General features: G+C 53.3%; 2 protein-coding genes across 5 annotated transcripts in view; one reads left to right on the top strand and one right to left on the bottom strand.

Annotated features, from left to right (window-relative positions):
- Positions 1-8262, bottom strand: part of ERF (ETS2 repressor factor) — an 18289-nt gene extending 10027 nt beyond the window's left edge. The window contains exon 1 of the mRNA XM_064489363.1: positions 8238-8262. The gene's annotated coding sequence lies outside the window, so the exon portion shown is untranslated. The remainder of the gene's footprint in view (positions 1-8237) is intronic.
- CIC (capicua transcriptional repressor) overlaps positions 8055-20267 on the top strand; it is a 26877-nt gene continuing 14664 nt past the window's right edge. For 3 of the 4 annotated variants that reach the window (XM_064489360.1, XM_064489361.1, XM_031456983.2), the window contains exons 1-2: positions 8837-8970; positions 11366-14158. In XM_064489360.1, the coding sequence (XP_064345430.1) occupies positions 11377-14158 (2782 nt within the window). In that variant the 5' untranslated portion in view covers positions 8837-8970; positions 11366-11376. Of the gene's footprint in view, positions 8187-8836; positions 8971-11365; positions 14159-20267 lie in introns of those variants that run through there. The other variant, XM_064489359.1, reaches the window with a different exon arrangement.

Here is a 20267-nt window from a genome sequence, read left to right as displayed (position 1 = left end):
TGATGTAAGCACCCTCACCCTACAGACTCCAACAGTAGAACATAGAATTGACAGTGAAATTGCCTGTTAATGGCATAATCCTACCTTGACCCAGTTGGATAAATCAATCCCACAGTTGGATAAGTCAATCCCATTGATTCTATGAAACAGAAGCATGGATGGTGGGCATGCCTCATGGGAGAGTCTTAACCATCCACAGAGAATGGGAGTCCCTGATAAAAATGACCTGTTCATGGATATTATAAACCCTCAGGGTGTGACTCCACCATAGAAATGTGGACCATCTTGGATAGTTCAACTTTTTTTTCCCCTTAACAGAGGCACTGGGTATTGAGCCCAGGACCTCATGCATGCCAAGCACATGTTCTACCACTGAGCTATACCCTACCCCATGCCAGTGTCTTGGATAGTTCAACTGCCTTGTGAACACCAAAAGCCACCCCCAAGGATGGTGAACCCCACCATTGCTGTGTGAAACACCAAGGTGTTATGAACTTGTGATGGAAACTATTTATCACCACTGGTCATTCCTTGAAGACATACCATCCCACCAAGGCCATGTCAACTGCAATGAACAAGGACCCCCCCACACACCTTTCCCCAGTTCACTATGGAAAGTCCCCACAAATGCCCCTGGGTCGGGTGAAAATCACAGCCTCTCACAGACCTAGGATTTGCCTGGGATGAATAGTGTAGAACTGCATGGAGAGAACAACTCTGTCTGGACAGTGAGGACACCCCCATTCCCAGGGACGCAGAAGTTCTTGTTCCAGTTTACTGTCCTGACACAGATAACATTTCTCCTATTATTGTCAGGCAAAGGCATGGACAGAACCTGTCCCCACAGAAGTCACAACTCTTCACAGAGTTCACTCCTGGGAAGGAAACTGTGTGGATGATAAAAATCATAATCACAACCCCCCATCACCCATCTGAGCAATAATGAACCACTATTACTCTATGAACATTGTAGTTCCCTTAGTATGATCCACTTTATATGGATAGCATAGCCATCTAAGCAGTGTGGCCATTGCCAAATGGAAAATGTCACCACCTTATATCATCCTCTGTCATCTCCCTGACTTGAAATGTAGAGCAGCCCCAGGGCTCAGTCCCAGGTCCTCTTCTCCACCCACACCCCTTCCCTTGATGACCTCCGCCAGGCCCACAGTTTCACATACCATCTCTATGCTGATTGCACCCAAATTTCTATCTGCAACTCAGAACTCTCCCCTGAACTCCAATCTTGCACATTGAATTGCTTCCACCAGCGTCTCCACTTAGATTTCTTAAGTTTGCCAAGTCCAAATGGTCTTCCTGAGCTCCTCCAGACTGTCCCCCACCCTCATCTTCCCCATCTCAAGAAACTGCAACTCCATTTTGCTGGTTGCTCAGGCTGAACAGCTTGGAGTCATCCTCGACTCCTTTCTCTCTTCCAGCATCCAATCTGAGAGAAACTCCCATCAGCTCTACCTTCAGCTATTTCAGAATCAGCTACTCTTCGTCATGCCCACCCTGGTCTGGGGTCTGTTCACTGGTCTCCCTGCTGCCACTGGCCTCTACAGTCTGCTCTACCTGCAGCCAGAAGGATTCTAGTAAATCAGAGGGGCATCCCTTTGCTGCCTTAAACCCTCCAGCAGCCCCTCTGCTCACCGGGAGTAGAAGCCAACTCCTGGCTTTTACCACTCCTTGCTTGCAAGGCCCTTCCTTCCCGACCTCACTTCCCACCTTTCTCCTTCGTGTCTTCTCCAACTTCACTCCAGTCTCTCCGCTATTTCTTGACTATGCCAGGCATATTCCTCCCTCGGGGATTTTGCCCATGTTATTCCATCTGCCTGGAAGGCTTTTCCCTCAGAGGTCTGCATAGTTCGTCCCTCACGCCCTTCAGGTTTTTACTCAAAAACCACCTTCCCAGGAAGACCCTGCCTGACGACTATATTTTAAATTTCAGCCGCATTCCGAGATCCCTTTGTCCCTTTTATGCACTATTTTTCTCTATAGCACTGATCATGTGACATGTGTTTCCATAATGTATTTGCTTGTCATCTGAATCCCTCCTCCATAATGTCACCTCTAAGAAGGTAGGGGGTTTTGCCTGTTTTGTTGCCTATAGTATCCCCAGAGCATGACAATCAATAATGAACGAATAAGCTCAATCTTTGGACAGCAAACCCCCTTATGCCCAATGTAATACCAATAAATGAAGCCCCAAACACACAGAGAAACCCTCCTGGACTGATGCCAGTGTAACCCCCTAAAGTATGAATCCTGATGTGAATCCCATAAAGAGGGAAACTTCCATAAAAAGTGCACTTGTCCTACTGAATGCCATCTCCACAAAGACAGGGATTTACTTGATCTGCATTCTTTTATTGTTTTTTGAGGGGGGTAGGTAATTAGGTTTATTTACTTATTTTTAGAGGAGGTGCTGGGGATTGAACCCAGGACCTCCTGCATGCTAAGCACATATTCTACTACTTGAGCTATACCCTTCCCCCTAATCTGCATTCTTCACTGCTCTATCACCAGTGCCTAGAACAGAGTCTGTCATAGAGTAGGCTGGTAATACGTATCTGCTGAAGTGAACTGAGTCCACATACGGCTGGCATAACCCCACAGTCAGACAGTGCAATATCCATAATTGTTGTAAACCCTATACCCAGTGTAACTCTTGTATGGACAGTATAAACCTCAAACAGTGTGATGCTCAAAACCAGTGTGGGCCCCAATATAGGCAGCATGACCCTCAAAAACCTCATACAGATAAGGTAACCCTCATAAATGATCTGAACCCCATACAGACCATACAACCTCCATAAACTGTGTGGGCTGTATACAGCAGGTCAACCCACGTAAATGGTGTAACCCCGTATAGGCACTGTAATTCTAATAACAGTGTGAGCCCCATATAGATGGTGAGAAGGCAAATAAACAATTTGTACCCCCATCACATGGCTTGTCCCCTCATTAGTGTGCTCTACCATAGAGGTGACATAACTTGTTTAAATTGTGTGAACTCCTCCAGCAGCAGGGTCAATTCCCACAACCAGGGTAAACCTCACATGCATGGTGTAGAGAAGCAAATAAACAGGGTCGCCTCACTAAGCAGTGTGACTCCATGTGAAGTAGAGCTGCATAGTCAGCATGGCATCATGCAGTATAGCCTATGGGCATTGTGCACCCACATGGACAGTGCCACCTACTTGGGTGGACCACTCTATGAATAGTGTAGACTCAACCAGTGGGTGCAATAAACCCCAAAATCACCATCAGCTTTATTAAGTCATGGATAATGTAGCCCTTTCCCATAGACAGAGAAAAAACTCCCTGTTCCATTTAAACCCTCTGGACTCAGGTGTGGAGAAAAGGGAAACCTCTTATATTGTTTCTGGGAATGTAAATTGGTACCGCCACTATGGAAAATAGTACAGAGGTTTACTTAAATAAAAAAACTAAAAGTAGAGTTGCCATATGATCCAGCAATCCCACTCCTGGGCATATATCTGGAGAAAAGTCTAATTCAAAAACATACATGCACCCCAATGTTCATAGCAGCACTGTTTACAATAGCCAAGACATGGAAGCAACCTAAATGCCCATCAACAGACAAATGGATAAAGAAAATGTGGGGTATATATAAACACACACCCACACATAATGGACTATTATTCAGCAATAAAAGAGAATGAAATAATGCCATTTGCAGCAACATGGTTGGACCTAGACATTATCATTCTAAGTGAAGTAAGTCAGACAGAGAAATACAAACATTATATGGTATTACTTATACATGGAATCTAAAAAAATGACACAAGGGCTGGGTATAGCTCAGTGACAGAGCACATACTTAGCATGCATGAGGTCCTGGGTTCAATCCCCAATACCTCCTTTAAAAATAATAATTAAAAATTTTTTCATAAATAAAAAAATTTTAAAATGACTTATTTACAAAACAGAAACAGACTCACAGACATAGAAAACAAACATGGTTACCAGTGGGGAGAGGCAGGTGGAGGGATAAATTGGGAGTTTGGGATTGGCAGATACAAACTACTACGTACAGAACAGATAAACAACAGGGTCCTACTGTAAAGCACAGGGAACTATACTCAATATCTTGTAACAAACTATAATGGAAAAGAATATAAAAATGAATTTTATGTATACAAATACTTTGCTGTACACCAGAAACTAACACAACATTGTAAATCAACTATACTTCAATTAAGAATTAAAAATTAAAAAACAAAAAATAAAAAATAAAAATATAATAATAAACCCTCTCGGCTCAAATAGAGGTGGCCAAAGAACACACCTGGCCAAAAAGATATAAATCATGGATTGAGTGAGGCTTGCACAAAAGCTTCTGAAAGGAAAAAGATTCAAAATATCAACCCCTTACATCCCATATCCTTGCTTGGAACTTGGAACCAATGTCAAGAGCTTCAGCAGCCACTGAGATAGAGGAACTAAGTATGACTGAAAAGATGAGGTGACTCACTCTCTTCAGATGTAAGAGGAAAATACATCTCTATTTTGTTTAAGCCACTGTTGTTTGGATTTCTCTTTTTTTCCTTTCCTTTTTTTTTTTTAGTGATCATTAATTTTATTTATTTATTTATTTGTCTACCTATCTATCCATCTAACTATTGAAGTACAATCACTTACAATGTGTCAATTTCTGGTATACAGCACATTGTCCCAGTCTTACATATATTTGTTTTCATATTCTTTTTCATTAAAGGTTATTGTAACATATTGAATATATGTGCTATATAGAAGAATTTTTCCCGGTACTATACAGAAGAAATTTTTTAATCTATTTTTATATATAGTGGCTAACATTTGCCAATCTCAAATTCCCAAATTTATCCCTTACTATCCCCTTTTTCCTGGTAACCATAAGATTGTGTACTACGTCTGCGAGTCTGTTTCTGTTTTGTAGATGAGTTCATTAGTGTCCTCTTCTTTTCTTTTTTTAGATTCCACATATGAGTGGTATCATATGGTATTTTTCTTTCTCTTTCTGGCTTATTTCACTTAGAATGATAATCTCTAGGTCCATCCATGTGGCTGCAAATGGTGTTATTTTATCTTTTTTATGTCTGGGTAGTATTCCATTGTATAAATATACCACAGCTTCTTTATCCAGTCATTTGTCGATGGTGTTGTTTAGATTTCTATTACATGTGTCTGAACTTTAACTGGTAGCAGAGTTACAAAAAAGATTCAATAAAGTTGAAAGACTATTAACATTAAAAAAAAATAACCCTCTGGGCTTCTATAACTTTCATACAATTATATTAACCCCCCTTCACCAAAATGAAAAGTATTCAACCCCATTCAACACACACACACACACACACACACACACACACACACACACACACACACACACATACACACACGACTCTCTGAAGGGCAGTGTAACCCATCACTGACAATAGGCCCCAAATAAAGGCCAAGAAATGGTGAATTCTTAAATGATAGAGGTTTCCTAGAGTCCAATGCAGGATGGGTCACATAAAAACCAACACTCCTATTTACTGAGCACTTATGATATGCAAGGCATCTCATTTCATCCTCACCTTAACTTTATGAGGTACATATTCTAATGATCCCCATTTTTCAGGTGAGGAGAGTGAGACTGAGAGAGGTTACAGGTCCAAAGTTACACAGCTAAAAATCATGACAGCTGGGGAGGTCAAGGTATAGCTTAGTGGTAGAGTGCTTGCCTAGCACGAACGAGGTCCTGGGTTCATTACCTCTATTAAATAAATAAATAAATAAATAAATAAATAAATAAATAAATAAATAAATAAATAAACAAACCTAATTACCTCCCCCAAAACAAAAACAAACAAAAGAATAGTCACAGCTGAGACATCAAGCACTGGACCATAATGCCTCCTGACAGATTGATAAGTGCCCCACAGATATGCTGAACCCTAGAATCCTTCTAAAAATCATCACCACTAGCACCACCACAACACATACAAACTATGGACAAGGTTACCAGTAAGATTGTGACAGCATAAACTCTTCAGGTAGTGATAAACTTCTGAATAATAATAATCACAACAAGAGTTAACATTTTTGAGGATCTATTCGGCTAGAGACACTGACCTATATGCTTTGCACATCTTAACTAATTATATCTTCATAACAAGCCTATGCCATAGGGTTAAAAAATATTATCCTCTTACCGATGTAGAAATTGAGGCACAGGGGGTTTAAGTGACTTGCCCAAGGTCACACAATTGGGAAGAAGCCCAGCTGGGTTTGACCCTGAGCAGCCTGGCTAAGCTTGTGTTATTCTGCTTCCTGCAACCTCACTGCACCACCCCTGCCCCCCCCCCAACTCCACATGACAGTGTAATTTCAATGAACTGTGTAACTAAGTTAACTACATTTTATGTAATTCTTCCAGGGGCAGGGTACAGGTCCCTGTGCACACCTTTCCTCAATGACAGGTGATATAGGCCTTGGACAGTGTGAGCTCCCACAGACTGGTCTCCTTGATGCACAGTGTAACTTGAATAGCAGTGGGAATCCCTCTGTGGACATGAAAAACACATCACAGCCAGAGACAATTCTGAACAGACAGTAGAGACCCCCTTTTACTACAGCAGAGTGTTCCCTAGGCAGGATGAATTCATTCGTGGAGAGTACAGGTCTGCCCACTGAGTCTAATTCTCCCTCACACCTGTTGTAAACTGTGGAACATGAAACATTATCCCAATCAATGGAAATCTTCCCTCAACGCATCGTAAGCTCCCATGGGCAATGCAAACTTTCACCCAGCATGTGCCTCCCCATGGACAGTATAATCTCTTTCATATCCATGACAAAGTTAACATGGACATGAATATCTCCATGCTTGGGGAACTTTCTGTAGCTGCTGTGAACCCCTTATGGGACAGCAGGAACCTTTCTCCAAGGCCATCCCTAAGTGGGCAGCTGGAACTCTCTGATGAGTATAAACTTTCCTCAGACCCAGCAGCCACCCAACGTGCACAGTATAAACTGCCCTGTAAAATTTCCCTCATCTTAGGGCCCACTCATGCAAGTGCAAACTCTCTTTTAAAATATTAAAATAGTAGTAATAATATGATAGTATTAGATAGTATGTCAATATAATAGCATAAGTAATAGTGTAAGATTCCTTTCCAGTGTGAACTTCTTGTAGACAGTGAAATTTCCCTCACTATCAAGGCAAATCTTCTATGGACAGCAGACAATGTGACTCTTATGGATAATGTGAATCTTTTATATTCAGTGAATCCCGTTGGACAACTGACATTTATTTCTTGCTGGGAGGCTCACCGGAAGTGTATTACAGGCAGTAAGGCCCTGCTGGGTGCATTTTCTTTACACCTGGTATGAATCCCGTGTGGATACTGGGAATCCATCAGACGCAGGAGGTGACTCCCCTAAAGTCCATTACTCCCAGGGCAAATGCAATGCAGAGAGCATGGATGCACTGCCAGGTGTGAACCCCGTATCTGTTCAGCAGGAATCTACTACTGACAGGGCATATGGCTCTCCTCCCCATTCCCAGTATGATCCCCCACCTAAAAAAAAAAATCTTGCTCCTGCCAGGTGTGAACACCCCTAAAGTGTAGCTCTTCACGGAATGTAGTGTTAAGCTAAAAAAGCGCCGCATTTCCCCATTTCCTACCTTCCCCTCATAACTAGGGGGGATTGTCAATAAACTGCGTTGTCCCAAATGCCAAAGTCTTGGAGGAAGTGACTGTCCCCAGAGCCACCAAACCCCAGGCCGAGCGCCTTGACTACTCTGCAGCGCGCGCCACCCAACAAGCGCACGTTCCTTTCCCTCCCGGTGGCAACAAGGCTTTCCGCGAGGCCGCGCCAGACTTTCTGAGACTATTGATTGGTTGTAGTCCCGGCCACCCGGCAGCCAATCAAGCGGGGGAAAGGTGACATCACTTGTTCTCCCCTCCCCCTCCTACCCCAAACTTCCCTACTCCCGGCTACCAGCAGCAACAACCACGTGGGGGAGGGGTAAGAGAGTAGAACCCGGTGAGGTCATTGCGCCGCCCCGACCGCTGCTGATTGGCTGCGGGGCTCGCGGGTGGCGGTTGGTTGCTCCTCGCACCTCCCCCTCGTGCCGCTGCCGCCGCCACTGAGAGAAGCCAGCGGCGACGCCAGAGCCGGGAATCCGGGTGAGTCGGGGCCCTGGGTCTAAAATGCTCCTGGGGTCCAGAGAGACTTACGAGGAACTGCTCTTTCGACTTTTTCTCCTCGCACGGGTTCTTTGGAGCTCCAGGCACTCTGTCACATGGGAGTTGTAGTCTGCCACGTACTGTTTACTATGGGCCGGAGACGTAAGAAGACTACCACTCCCAGCAGGAATTGCGACTAGCCGGTCAACAAACGCTCAGGCCACGCCTTCTAAGCCTGTTGATTGGAGAGCCCTACCCTTAGCCCCTCCTCCTTGCATTTCACTGGCTACTGTCCCTCACAGAGGCTGGTTCCGGCCTAGAGTGCAAGGTTACTGGGTACTGTATTCGTCATTCGGCACTAAGGCGGCTCGCGATTGGTCAATACTGGTGTCCATCGCTTGTTGTAGGGCAGGAACCTAGGCTGATCAGGCGGTCGTAGGCTCAGGTTGGTGTCGGTCCCAGAGGGAGGCTGATCTTGGGCTTTGGCTCCTCCCCCTAGCGCTGCCGGGTGGGCGCGATTGGTTGTGGTAAACGTCGCTCGTCGTTGAGAGGCGGAGCCGACGAGGCTCCGAATATCTATTGGCCTAGGACGGCGCCGGTCAGCGGGGTTGTGGCCGCTGATTGGCTGGCTGCTCCAGCTGTTGCAGGTCCATTCACCATTTTGTGTGTTGGAGTAAAAAAAAAGGGAGAATCGAGAGGGAGAGCCGGAGGGGGGGCGGGGAGGGACCGGACCGGACCGAGCCGGGGCCACGACCCCCCGCCCCGAAACCCCGCTGAGCCCGAGGTGAGGGGCGGGGCCAGGGCTGACACGGGCAGGGGGGATTTGGGGTGCTGGGGGCCGAGAGGGGACAGGTGGCAGAGACGGGGAGGGGTACAGGGGAAAAGGGGTGAGTGGGATGGTGGGAAGGGGCGCAGAGTGGAGGAAGTGGTGGGGAGAAGGAGTGGCTGAAAAAAGGTGACAAGGAGGGGGTGGTGGGTAACAGGAATGGAGGGGTGACAGGACTAGATCAGGGTGACAGGGAGAGGGAGGGGACAGAGTTGGAGGGGGTGACAAGGAGAGGTGATGGGGAGAGAAGGTGACAGGTCCAGAGATGGCTGACATGAGAGTGACTGGGAGAAAGAGGTGACAGAGATAGTTGAGGGTGACAAGGAGAGGGTTATTGAGGAGGGGGCCTAGGGCCTGTGAAGAGAGAGGTAAAGATAGAGATGTTAACAGGATGGAGAGAGAGTGGCAGAGAAGCTGGTGCCAGGAGGCTTGATGGGAGGGGAGGACATGAGACCCTGAAGAGCCTGGGTCAGCCTGGGCTTCACAGGAGTTACTGCTCAGATTCTGAGGGAGGTGAGGGCCCACAGGGTGGGAATTATCCAGTGAGGAGTGGGAGTTATCCAGAGAGGAGTGGACAGGAAGAGACTAGGCCCCAGTGGAAAGAAAGAGGCTTGGCTTCTGGTGTGAAGAGGCTGGGCCAGGCAGCAGGGTCCAGGGGTGCCAGGCAGTGTGGTTGTAGGCCCTGGGTGGGGTATGCAAAGGTTTGTGTTGGGGCCGGATGTCAGCCCCCAGGATGGTGGCCCAGCGGGTCAGTGGGGAGAAGGTGGTGGGGCTGGCTGCCCAACTCCCAGGCACTTGGGTGCCTGCCCCAGTGTGAGAAGCTCCAGGCCCTCCAGCCTCTGCCTATGAAGACCCCAGGATTGGCTCAGAGAAAGGGCAGCCTGGGATTGTAGGAACCAAAGGAGCAGCAGGCCCCAAGTGGGAGAACATGAGGTCACGGGTACCGTGGGAGCCTGAAGACTGAGTCAGGGGTGCCTCAGATTGTGTTTGGCTTATGGTCCTGGGTCTCCCAACCCTCCCAGAGGCCCCCTTTTTGGCCTCTCAGGTTCTCTTAGTCACTTCAGAGTAAAGTTTTTTCCCTTCTCTTTTCTCAGGGCAGCTTGAAAGGGGGCGGGCAGTAATGACTGTTCAGGAAGTGGGTGAGGTTGGCCTGCTGGGCTTGTCCTGCTTTCTTTGACCTTCTCCCACTTACCCCCACCTGGAGTCTGAGGGCATATTTGGGGGCAAGGGGGGTCCAGTCAGCTCAGCCACCCTGCCAGAGCCAGCCTAGCCAGGGCGGGGATGCACGCAGGCCAGAAGCGGGGGCTGGGCTTTTGGGTATCACGCTGGGTGCTGTGGGGGGAGGGGCAGGCTCCCATCCAGTGGGACAGGGAAACCCTGGGGTGCCGGTCTGTGTCCCACTGTGTGATGACGTGTGTGTCTGTGTGTGTGTGTTTGTGCGCGTGCGTGTGCTTATGCACGGCCCCGTGGCAGCATTGGGTATGAGCTCTTGCCCCAGACGTGCCCCTGCCTGTTCCCTGCCAGGATCTGGGGAGATGGCTATACCTGGCAGGCCTGGGGTGCAGAGCAGAGTGGGCAGCTGTCCCTTGGGACTCTCAGCCGCCCACTCCTTCCCACATTGCCTGTCCATGCCAGGCTGCCCAGAGGGGTTGGGGGTGGTGGTAGAGAGAGGCTCACATCACAGCCCAGTCACCTCCCTTTCTGTGACTGTGCCTGTGCATGTGTGTGTGTGTGCGTGTGCTCTCTGGACAGTGACAGTGCAAGGAAGCATACCCTCTGGATCATGTGACAGGCAGCACACTGAAATGGTTAGGAGCTCAGACTCTGGAGCCAGATTGCCTGGGTTCAGATCTTAGCTCTGCCATTTCCTAGCTGGATGAATTTGGACAAGTTGCTTGATCTCTCTGTACTCCGGTTTCCTCAAGTGTAAAATGGGGCTGATAGTAGCACCTGCCTCTTCGGGCTGTTGTGAGGATGAAATGGGCTAATAAAGGCAGGTTTAGCCCAGGGCTTGGCACAAAGTGAGTGTTTCATAGGCATGAACTGTTACTGCTGCTCGCGCTCCTTGGGGCAGTCAGAGTGTGTGCAGGTACCTACTGTGTCCTTTGCAGAGGAAGCAGATTATGTGAGCATCTCCAAGGAGCCAGAGTGTATAGCTCAGGGGACATGAGTGCCAGTCTGTGTCTGGGTGCTGGTCAGGGGCCCTCAGAGTTGAGGACAGCCAAGAAGGAAGCCTCAGGGATCATGGAGTTGAGGCAGTGGCCTCAGCAAGTGGGAAGTCTTTAGAGGACACTGGGTCTGGGGTGCTCCTGAGTTGCTCCCGATGATCCTTGTCTGCCCTCCTACTCTGCAGGCAGACAAAGGATGAAGCCAATGAAGAAGGCTTGTGCTGGCCTCCCCGGTTCTGGCAGCGGTGGCAAGTCCCCACCAGCCACTAGGGCCAAGGCCCTGAGGCGGCGAGGGGCTGGGGAGGGCGACAAGCCAGAGGAGGAAGACGATGACGCGCAGCAGCAGCAGCCAGGGCCAGAAGAGGCTGAGGAGGGTGAGGAGGAGGAGGCTGAGCGGGGCCCTGGGGCTGAGGGGCTGCCCCCAGAGCTGCATCCCCATGACCCAGCCCCAGGCCCAGCTGAGGAACCCAAGGTGGAGGGGGAGGCAGGCCGCTGGGAGCCCTCACTCAGCCGAAAGACGGCCACATTCAAGTCACGAGCGCCCAAGAAGAAGTATGTGGAAGAGCATGGGGCTGGCAGTGGCAGCAGCAGTGGGGCAGCTGGTGCCCCTGAAGAGCAGGCACGGACCCCCGAGGAGGCCAGTGCCCTGGGTGTGCCTCCACGGCCACCCACTTCCACCCGCTCCTCCTCCACTGACACAGCCAGCGAGCACTCAGCTGACCTGGAGGATGAGCCGGCTGAAGCTTGTGGTCCAGGCCCCTGGCCCCCTGGCAGCACCAGTGTTGGCTATGACCTGCGGCAGCTGCGGTCCCAGCGAGTGCTGGCTCGGCGTGGGGATGGCCTCTTCCTGCCGGCTGTGGTGCGCCAGGTGCGCCGAAGCCAGGACCTGGGTGTGCAGTTCCCTGGGGACCGGGCCCTGACTTTTTACGAGGGAGCACCCGGCGGTGGTGTGGATGTGGTTTTGGATGCCACACCACCGCCAGGTGCACTGGTGGTTGGTACAGCTGTCTGTACCTGTGTGGAGCCTGGTATGGCTGCCTACCGTGAGGGTGTGGTGGTGGAGGTGGCCACCAAGCCAGCTGCCTACAAGGTCCGCTTCAGCTCCCAGCCAGGCCCAGTAGCCACCCTACCACAGCCACCACAGCCACCACACCGTGAGCCTGAGGAGGCAGTGTGGGTGGCCCGCTCCAGCCTGCGCCTGCTGCGGCCCCCCTGGGACCCTGAAGCCCTGCCTAGAAAGCCCTCAACGGGCCCTGAGGAGGAGCAGGCTGAGCCAGGGGCTGCCCTGCCCCCCTGCCCTGCTGCCCTGGACCCCAAGCAGCCTGAGGATGCTGAGGTATCCAAGATCAGCTTTGGTGGCAACCTGGGAGCTTGTGAGGAGGGTGAGGAGAAGCACCCACCAGCCCTGGGCACCCCGGCCCTGCTCCCACTGCCCCCGCCTCAGCTCCTGTCACCACCACCCAAGTCCCCAGCCTTCGCAGGCCCAGGCCGCCCTGGCGAGCAGCCCTCACCCTGCCAGGAGGGGAGCCAGGGCGGCAGCCGGAGCAGCAGTGTGGCCTCTCTGGAGAAGGGGACCGCGCCAGCTGCCCGGGCCCGCACACCCCTGACCGCAGCCCAGCAGAAATACAAGAAGGGCGATGTGGTCTGCACACCCAATGGAATTCGAAAGAAGTTCAACGGCAAGCAGTGGCGACGGCTGTGCTCGAGAGATGGCTGCATGAAGGAGTCACAGCGGCGGGGCTACTGCTCACGCCACCTGTCCATGCGAACCAAAGAGATGGAGGGCCTGGCGGACAGTGGCCCAGGTGGGGCTGGGCGGCCGGCTGGCGTGGCAGCCCGTGAGGGTAGCACCGAGTTTGACTGGGGTGATGAGACCTCTCGGGACAGTGAGGCCAGCAGTGTGGCAGCCCGAGGAGACTCACGTCCACGCCTGGTGGCCCCTGCTGACCTGTCACGCTTTGAGTTTGACGAGTGTGAAGCGGCTGTGATGTTGGTGTCACTGGGCAGCTCTCGCTCAGGCACGCCCTCCTTCTCCCCAGTCTCTACGCAGTCGCCCTTCTCGCCAGCCCCGTCACCTTCACCCTCACCACTCTTTGGCTTCCGCCCTGCCAACTTCAGCCCCATCAACGCCTCGCCAGTCATCCAGCGTACTGCTGTTCGCAGTCGCCACCTGAGCGCCAGCACCCCTAAGGCAGGTGTGCTGACTCCACCAGACCTGGGCCCCCACCCGCCGCCACCTGCTCCCCGAGAGCGCCATTCCTCCGGCATCCTACCCACCTTCCAGACCAACCTGACCTTTACTGTGCCCATTAGCCCTGGGCGACGGAAGACAGAGCTGCTTCCCCACCCAGGGGCATTGGGGGCCTCTGGCTCTGGGGGCGGAGGAGCTGCCCCAGACTTCCCTAAGAGTGACAGCTTAGACTCTGGTGTGGACTCGGTGTCCCACACGCCTACACCCTCCACACCAGCTGGCTTCCGTGCTGTGTCGCCTGCCGTGCCCTTCTCCCGCTCCCGCCAGCCCTCACCGTTGCTGCTGTTGCCCCCACCTGCCGGCCTGACCTCGGATCCTGGGCCCTCCGTGCGCAGGGTGCCTGCTGTGCAGCGGGACTCACCTGTCATTGTCCGCAACCCTGATGTGCCGCTGCCCTCCAAATTCCCTGGGGAAGTGGGCGCTGCCAGTGAGGCACGGGCCGGGGGACCTGGGAGGGGCTGCCGAGAGACCCCAGTGCCCCCTGGGGTGGCCAGTGGGAAGCCTGGCCTGCCCCCACCTCTGCCGGCCCCCGTGCCCATCACTGTGCCTCCAGCCGCGCCGACTGCTGTGGCCCAGCCGATGCCCACCTTTGGCCTGGCTTCCTCGCCCTTCCAGCCGGTGGCCTTTCACCCCTCACCTGCTGCCCTGTTGCCGGTCCTGGTGCCCAGCAGCTACACCAGCCATCCTGCCCCCAAAAAGGAAGTCATCATGGGCCGGCCTGGGACAGGTAAGAGGTTCAGGTGGTTGGTCTGGGCGAGGGCTCGTTTTGAACAGGATCACTTGCAAACTGGGTCTCGAGAGAGGTGAGCTCCCACCTTGGGAGGGACCCAAGGGGAGGCTGGCCTCCTCTCTGCACAGATGTTCAAGTGGGAATTCACGTGTCAGGTGAGGGAGTAGACTTTCAAGGCTCAGTGCAGTGTTTCCAGAGGCCTCCTATTGGGAATGCAGTCTTAAGGGGTCCATCAGTCAGCAAACCCTTCCTGAGTGCAGGCTTGAAGCCAGGCCCCCACGGAGCTGAGAGGGTAACAGAGATGACAGTCATGGTGACAGCTCCCACGTCTGGAAGCCTGGCAGGGGCATCGCCATGATAAGCAGTGTGAGTGGTTATCTCACCTAACCTCACACCCACCTTTAGTGTAATACTCACCACATTCTGAACACTGCTATGATCAAGCTCATTTAGAAGAAACTAAGGCCAGGTTAGTAACTTGCCCAGGGTCACATGGCTAGTAAATCCTGGTGCTAGCTTTCCAACCCAGGCAGGCTGACTCGAGACCACTCAGCCATAATGCTGGGTTACAAATGGGAAGATTGAGGCTCCAACAGGTCCTTATGCCAGGTGGTGGCAGGACTGGGACTAGAACCCTCATCTTCACCACTGCACCTGGTAAATACCACAGGAGTGGCCACATTGGGAACTGGGGGTGTGCTGTGCATGCCTCCAGGTGTGAATCTAGTCTGACTGCCCTCAGGATAGGGTGTGTAAGCTAAGAGTTGAAGGATGAGTTGGAGCCAGCAACCATGGGACAGAAGAGCCTCTCTCAGAGGCTGACAGGAAGGCTCCAAGGCCAGAAGTAGCACAGCTGAGGATGGCCAGTGTGGCTAGAGGGCTGAGGCCGGGGCGGGGGGAGAAGCATTTCTGATACAGTGCTTGAGAGCCAGCTGGCCTCGGTCTTGTCAGAGCAACTTTCTTGGAGGGTGACAGACACGTCACGAGTCTCTTCCCTAGCATCTTTTTCTCATCTGTTTATTAATCCACTGTTGACTGAGGGCCCTCTCTGTGCCTGGTGCCCTGTGCTGGTTGGTGCTAAGGACAGAGCCCTGCTCTCACAGGGCTTATGGTCCCTGGAGTAGACAGACCTGTTCCACATAGTGACTATCCAAAGTGGTGGGGCTGGGATGCAGGAAGCCCAGGAGGCCATGGGAAGTCAGGGAGGGCTTCTTGGAGAAGAGGCCAGGGCCTCTAAAGTGAGACCCGAAGGGTGTGCAGAAGGGAACCTGGCAAGGCCAGCAGCAGGACCTCCAAGCAGAGGAGAAGAATTTGTACAAAGGCCTTGAGGCAAAAACAAGTATTTGAAGGACGTTGAATATGCAAAGTCAAGGGTACTAGACAGTGGGGTGAGTGTTGGGATGTGCAGCTGTGTTGATGAGCAGTACACCAAGGGTCAGGTCATAGATGGTCCTTATAAGACTTGTGAACTTTATCTTGAGGGCTCTAGGGAGCCAAGGAAGGTTTTGAGCTGATCCAACCACAGCTGTACCATGGAGGGTGACGTCCAGTCCCTGAGACCAGGGGCAGGGAGACCAGGGAGGAAGGAGGCTGGGGTGTGGATCTAGGTTGGAGCCACCGTGTCTTGGGCTGGGGCAGAGGCCAATGCAGGAAGGAGCCCAGGCCCTGCCCTCACAGAGCTCCAGCCCAGACCCAGTACAGAGGGGCACAAGGACTATGCTCATATACTGAGGTTGTGAGCTTTTTTGCCCCACCCCCAACATTTTTTACATTCGTTATTGTAGTTGATATGAGCAAAATTCCACAGAAGTGGGCAGAGCAGGGATTTCTATCCTTAGACAGATGAAGAAACTGAAGGACTCTAACCATCCCCCTCCCCCACACACCCTTAGCCCCAACATTGCCCTCATACATAGCATTGGTCGTGACCGTCACTGCTGCAGTGTGGGGAGGGATGGCACTGATGCAGGTGACCTGAGACCTACCAGGGTGGCCCTACAGGGGTTCCTGCCACCATTTCCCAGATGAACAAAAGTGAGGCCCTAACAGAATAAGAGTCCTGATTGAGGTTACTGAGCCAGGGAGGGGCAAGACTGGTCCTTGAACCAGGTCTCTTGATCTCTAGATCACAGGACTCTCTCTACTGGAAGTTACAGTAATCATAATTTATTAAGTACCACCCATGCATGTGCCTGGCACCCTGCTCAGTAAGCGCTGACGGAGCCTTTATTCACTGAATCCTCACAATACCCCAGGAGGTCAGCATGATTATTAGTTCCAGTGGACAGAGTAGGAAACTGCAGCCCTAGAGGCAAAGTGACTTGCCCAAGGTCACCCAGCTAGGAAGAGGGAGAACCAGGCTGTCTGGCTCCAGAGCCCAAGCTCTTAAGCACTCTCAATAATAATAGTAACAATAATAGTAACCTGCTTTATTTGAGCATTTAGCATGTATTCAGCCTCAGGTGTGGGGCCATCGCATCAAAACCTCCTGATAATACGAAGTAGGGATTACCAGCCCTGTTGTCAGAGGAGGAGGGGGAACTGAAGTAGGTTCAGGGAGGGGAGGCCCCTTTCTGGAAGCCACCTGGTCGTCAGAACTTGTCCAGTGCCTGTCTTGGCGGTTCTGAGCAGCACCTCCCTGACAACACCCATGCTGAGTTATCCAGGCTGCCCTCAGGTTCCCAGCCAGCAGGCCCTTTTGTTCTTCTCTGAGGCCTCCCTAAACCCTTGGGAGGTAGTTACCTTGGGGCCTTCTCCCTCTGAGGCCCAGACAGGGCAGACCGTGCCCAGTGGCATAGTGAGGCTGTAGTCCTGGGCCCTTCTGCCCACCCTTGCCAGGGCCTGACCCTCACTCAGGGCAGCAGGTGTGAGGGGGCGGCCCGGGGCAGCCTGCCTGCTTCTGCCCCAAGCCAGGCACTTGCTTCCGCTGGGGGACTTGCTGGGGCAGGCGGGCCGGCATTCTCCACATTCTGCACATGGCCGGGCCAGCCAGCTGCCATTGCCACCTCCCTCTGACTCTTCCCGCCTGCTCCCCAGGAGAGGAAGCTGCCCCTGGGCCTGCAGCCCCAGCCCAGGAGGCCAGATGTCTCAGCCCTGTCCCTGGCATGGCCTCCCTTCCACTTCCCAGCTTCTGCCTGTTTTCCCTGTATTGACAGGCAGTGCTCTTTCTCCTGGGCCTGTCTGCTTGTTTGCCTGTTTGAGCCACTGTCTGTCTGTCTCTCCCTTGAATCCATATGTCTGTCTCTGTCTAGGTCTCTATTTCTGGGCCTGAGTCTCTCTGTGGACTTTTGACTTTCTCTTGAGTCTTGCTCTCTGTATCTTTCTTGGTTTGTCCCTCCTTGGACATCAGTTCTTGCCTGAGCTTTCATCCCACCCTCTTTTTGTTTTGGCCCCCCATCTTAGGATCCTGTGCCTCTGGGCCAGACTTGGCCTCTCCTCTGGCCCTTCTTCTCCCATTCTTTAGGCAGATATTGTGCCCCCATCCTAGCCCTCACCCCCACTCTCTGCACATCAGGTGCTCTGTTCCTTTAAGTCAGTGGATAGTTGCTAAGCACCACGTCTCCTTCTCCCTTTTTGGGGAGTGTTGGGAGAATGTCTAGTCCTGGGATCCCCATCTCATTCCTTGACAAATTAACTGCCCACTACTGTCCCTGAAACCTGCTGAGAGGTGTCAGGAACCATCCTACGACCCTTCAACATCCAAGCACCTGTTCCCAAGACAGGCAGGAAGGTGGGGGCTGTTTGGGACAAGCTAGGAGATCCGGCTGTGGGGGAGCAGCAGGAAAGCAGCTCCTGTGCCCACCCACCTGCTAGAGGGCATGACCCAGATCACCCCTACCACCCCCACACTCACCGCCTTTTGGGAGACACTTTGGTGCCAACTCCATTTAACTGAGTTCTATGTGTAGTCCACCCTAACCAGTAGGACTTCAGAGGCCAGGCAGTACTCACCAACTATACTTAGGAGGGGTTAGGAAAATGAAGCCCAAAGAGGAGCTGAGGGCCTCCTGACTCCCTAAATCCAGATCCAGAATCTGCCCACCAGAATTTCCATTTTGTCTCAAACAATGAACCCCATCTCTCCCACCAGAAGTCCCTCCTCATCTCTCCACCAGGCCCAGGCTGAGCAACCCTGGGGTAAGTGGGTGGGGAAGGCAATGTGGACACAGGCACAGGCAAAGATGAGCAGAGGGAGGTACAGATTCTGGGGAGGCCAGAGGGGAGAGACAACTCTGTGGCTTAATGCGAGACAACGAAGGAGGTTCAGGTAGGTGTCTCACTGAAGGTGACATCTCAGCTGAAGCAGGAGGAATGAGTGGATTTCAGGGTAGTAAAAGAAAGAGAAGGGCTATCCAGGCCAAGGCAGCCACAGGAGCAAAGGCCAGGAGGAGTGAAAGTGCATGACCTCTGTGTGGCTAGTTGAGGCTGGAGCTGACACGAGCATAGGCTTGGGGGAAGGGTGCCAAGGGTGCCATGGTCCAGCCAGGCCATGCTTGAATGTCAGCCTGTGGAGAGCCAAGAAAGGGTTTAGAGCAGAGGGAAGGGGTTGCATCAGGATGTCAAAGATCCCTGAGAAGGAAGGAGATCTAAGTTAGGAAAAAGAGGATGATCTGCGGGAGAGAGGAGATCAGAGGCTTTTCTGAGGTAGCAGGAGTCATGAGTCTTGGAGACTTCTTGGAAGAAACCATCCAACACCAGGCGCTGCGAGGGGTCAGACTGCCTCCTGGCGGCGGCGGGTGGCCGGGGCTGATATCGCGCGCATGCGCAGCAGTGTAGTGGTGTGTGTGGCCCGCAGCCCCCGGCGCCTCGGCATTAATGGCTCCATTAGTGGCCGGGAGGGAGGCGCATTAGCGGCGACGACGGCGTCTGGCTCCCATTACCACCGGCGGCAGCGGCTGCACCGCAGGCGGCTGGACTCTAGCCCGCCGCGCCGCCTCCTCCGCCCGCACCCGGTGCCCTATTCCCGCTCCCCATGGGGGCCTGAGCCAGGGAACCCCCGTCTCCCCTTTTCGGTGGAAAAGCTGATTGTGAAGCCAGGCAGACCTGGGCTCAAATCTCGACCGTGCCACCACCTGATTGCAAGATGCTTCCCCCTCTCTGAGCCTGTTTCTTGTGAAGCAGCCGGGGAAACAGGGTGCATCGGGGGCTTTGTGAATCCAGACCTGCACCCAGTAAGGGCCGCGCCTACTCCCGCGCCCCAGGGGGTAGGCTCCGGGCGTCCTGCCTCCGTCCTTCCCATTGGCCGCTGTCGCGCCCGTTGGTGCCGATTGGCCGAAAACCACTCCCCCCGGCCCCTGCGCCATTAACCCTTGCACTGCCGCGTCCTCGGACTGGGTGGAGCCCCCCCTGCAGACAGTTCGGGTGCCAGCTGGCCCGCGCCCCGCCGCGGCCCGCGTGGGTGTCAGGCCGACCGGGCGCCCGCCCGCCCTCCCAGCACAAAGCGGCTTTGTGGGGCCCGCCGGGGGCTGGCTGGGGGCCAGGCGGCGAGTGGAAAATCTCGTGAGCACGGGGTTGGGGAGGAGAACGCAGGGCGGCGCCCCCTCCTCCGCCCAGGCAGTGGCGCCTCCCTCGGCCCGCGCGGACCAGCCCCTCCAGCCTCGGCGCCTGTACGCTCCCCTTCACCCCCCCCTTTTCTGCCCCCTAATCCACATCCCGCCCTCCGTCCTATCCCACTCATCTCCCAATCCCTGGGGACCCTCCCCCACATTTTGCCTGCCTCTCTTTTCCTTCTGGTCCCCCTGCCTACCCCAGCCCCACTCACACTGACTCACCCCGGCGCTATTTTTAGGCCCCCATCCCTCCCGAGCAGCACCAGCCCAATCCTGGGCTCGTTCCCCAGGCAACCCTGGCCGTCGCCGAAGCCGCCTGGGGTGGGTGGGTGGGTGGGTGTGTATGTGGAGAGCGGGTGAGGGGAGCTAGGGACACTGGGGTGGTGAGCCGAGGCGGGGACCCGGTCCTGGAGAGAGCAGGGTGGGGAGCCGCAGGCGGCAAGGCGCGGTGCCTCTCGGGCTCAATAAACCCGGGCTCACCCAGGTTCAGAGCGTGTCTGCCTGTCCCTCAGTCTGTCAGCATCCCTGGCTGCGCGCCCCAGGCCTCTGGGCAGGCC

The sequence above is a fragment of the Camelus dromedarius genome, chromosome 9 (genome assembly GCF_036321535.1).
Source record: "Camelus dromedarius isolate mCamDro1 chromosome 9, mCamDro1.pat, whole genome shotgun sequence".
Taxonomy (NCBI): domain Eukaryota; kingdom Metazoa; phylum Chordata; class Mammalia; order Artiodactyla; family Camelidae; genus Camelus; species Camelus dromedarius.
This window is presented reverse-complemented; position numbering and strand designations above follow the sequence as displayed.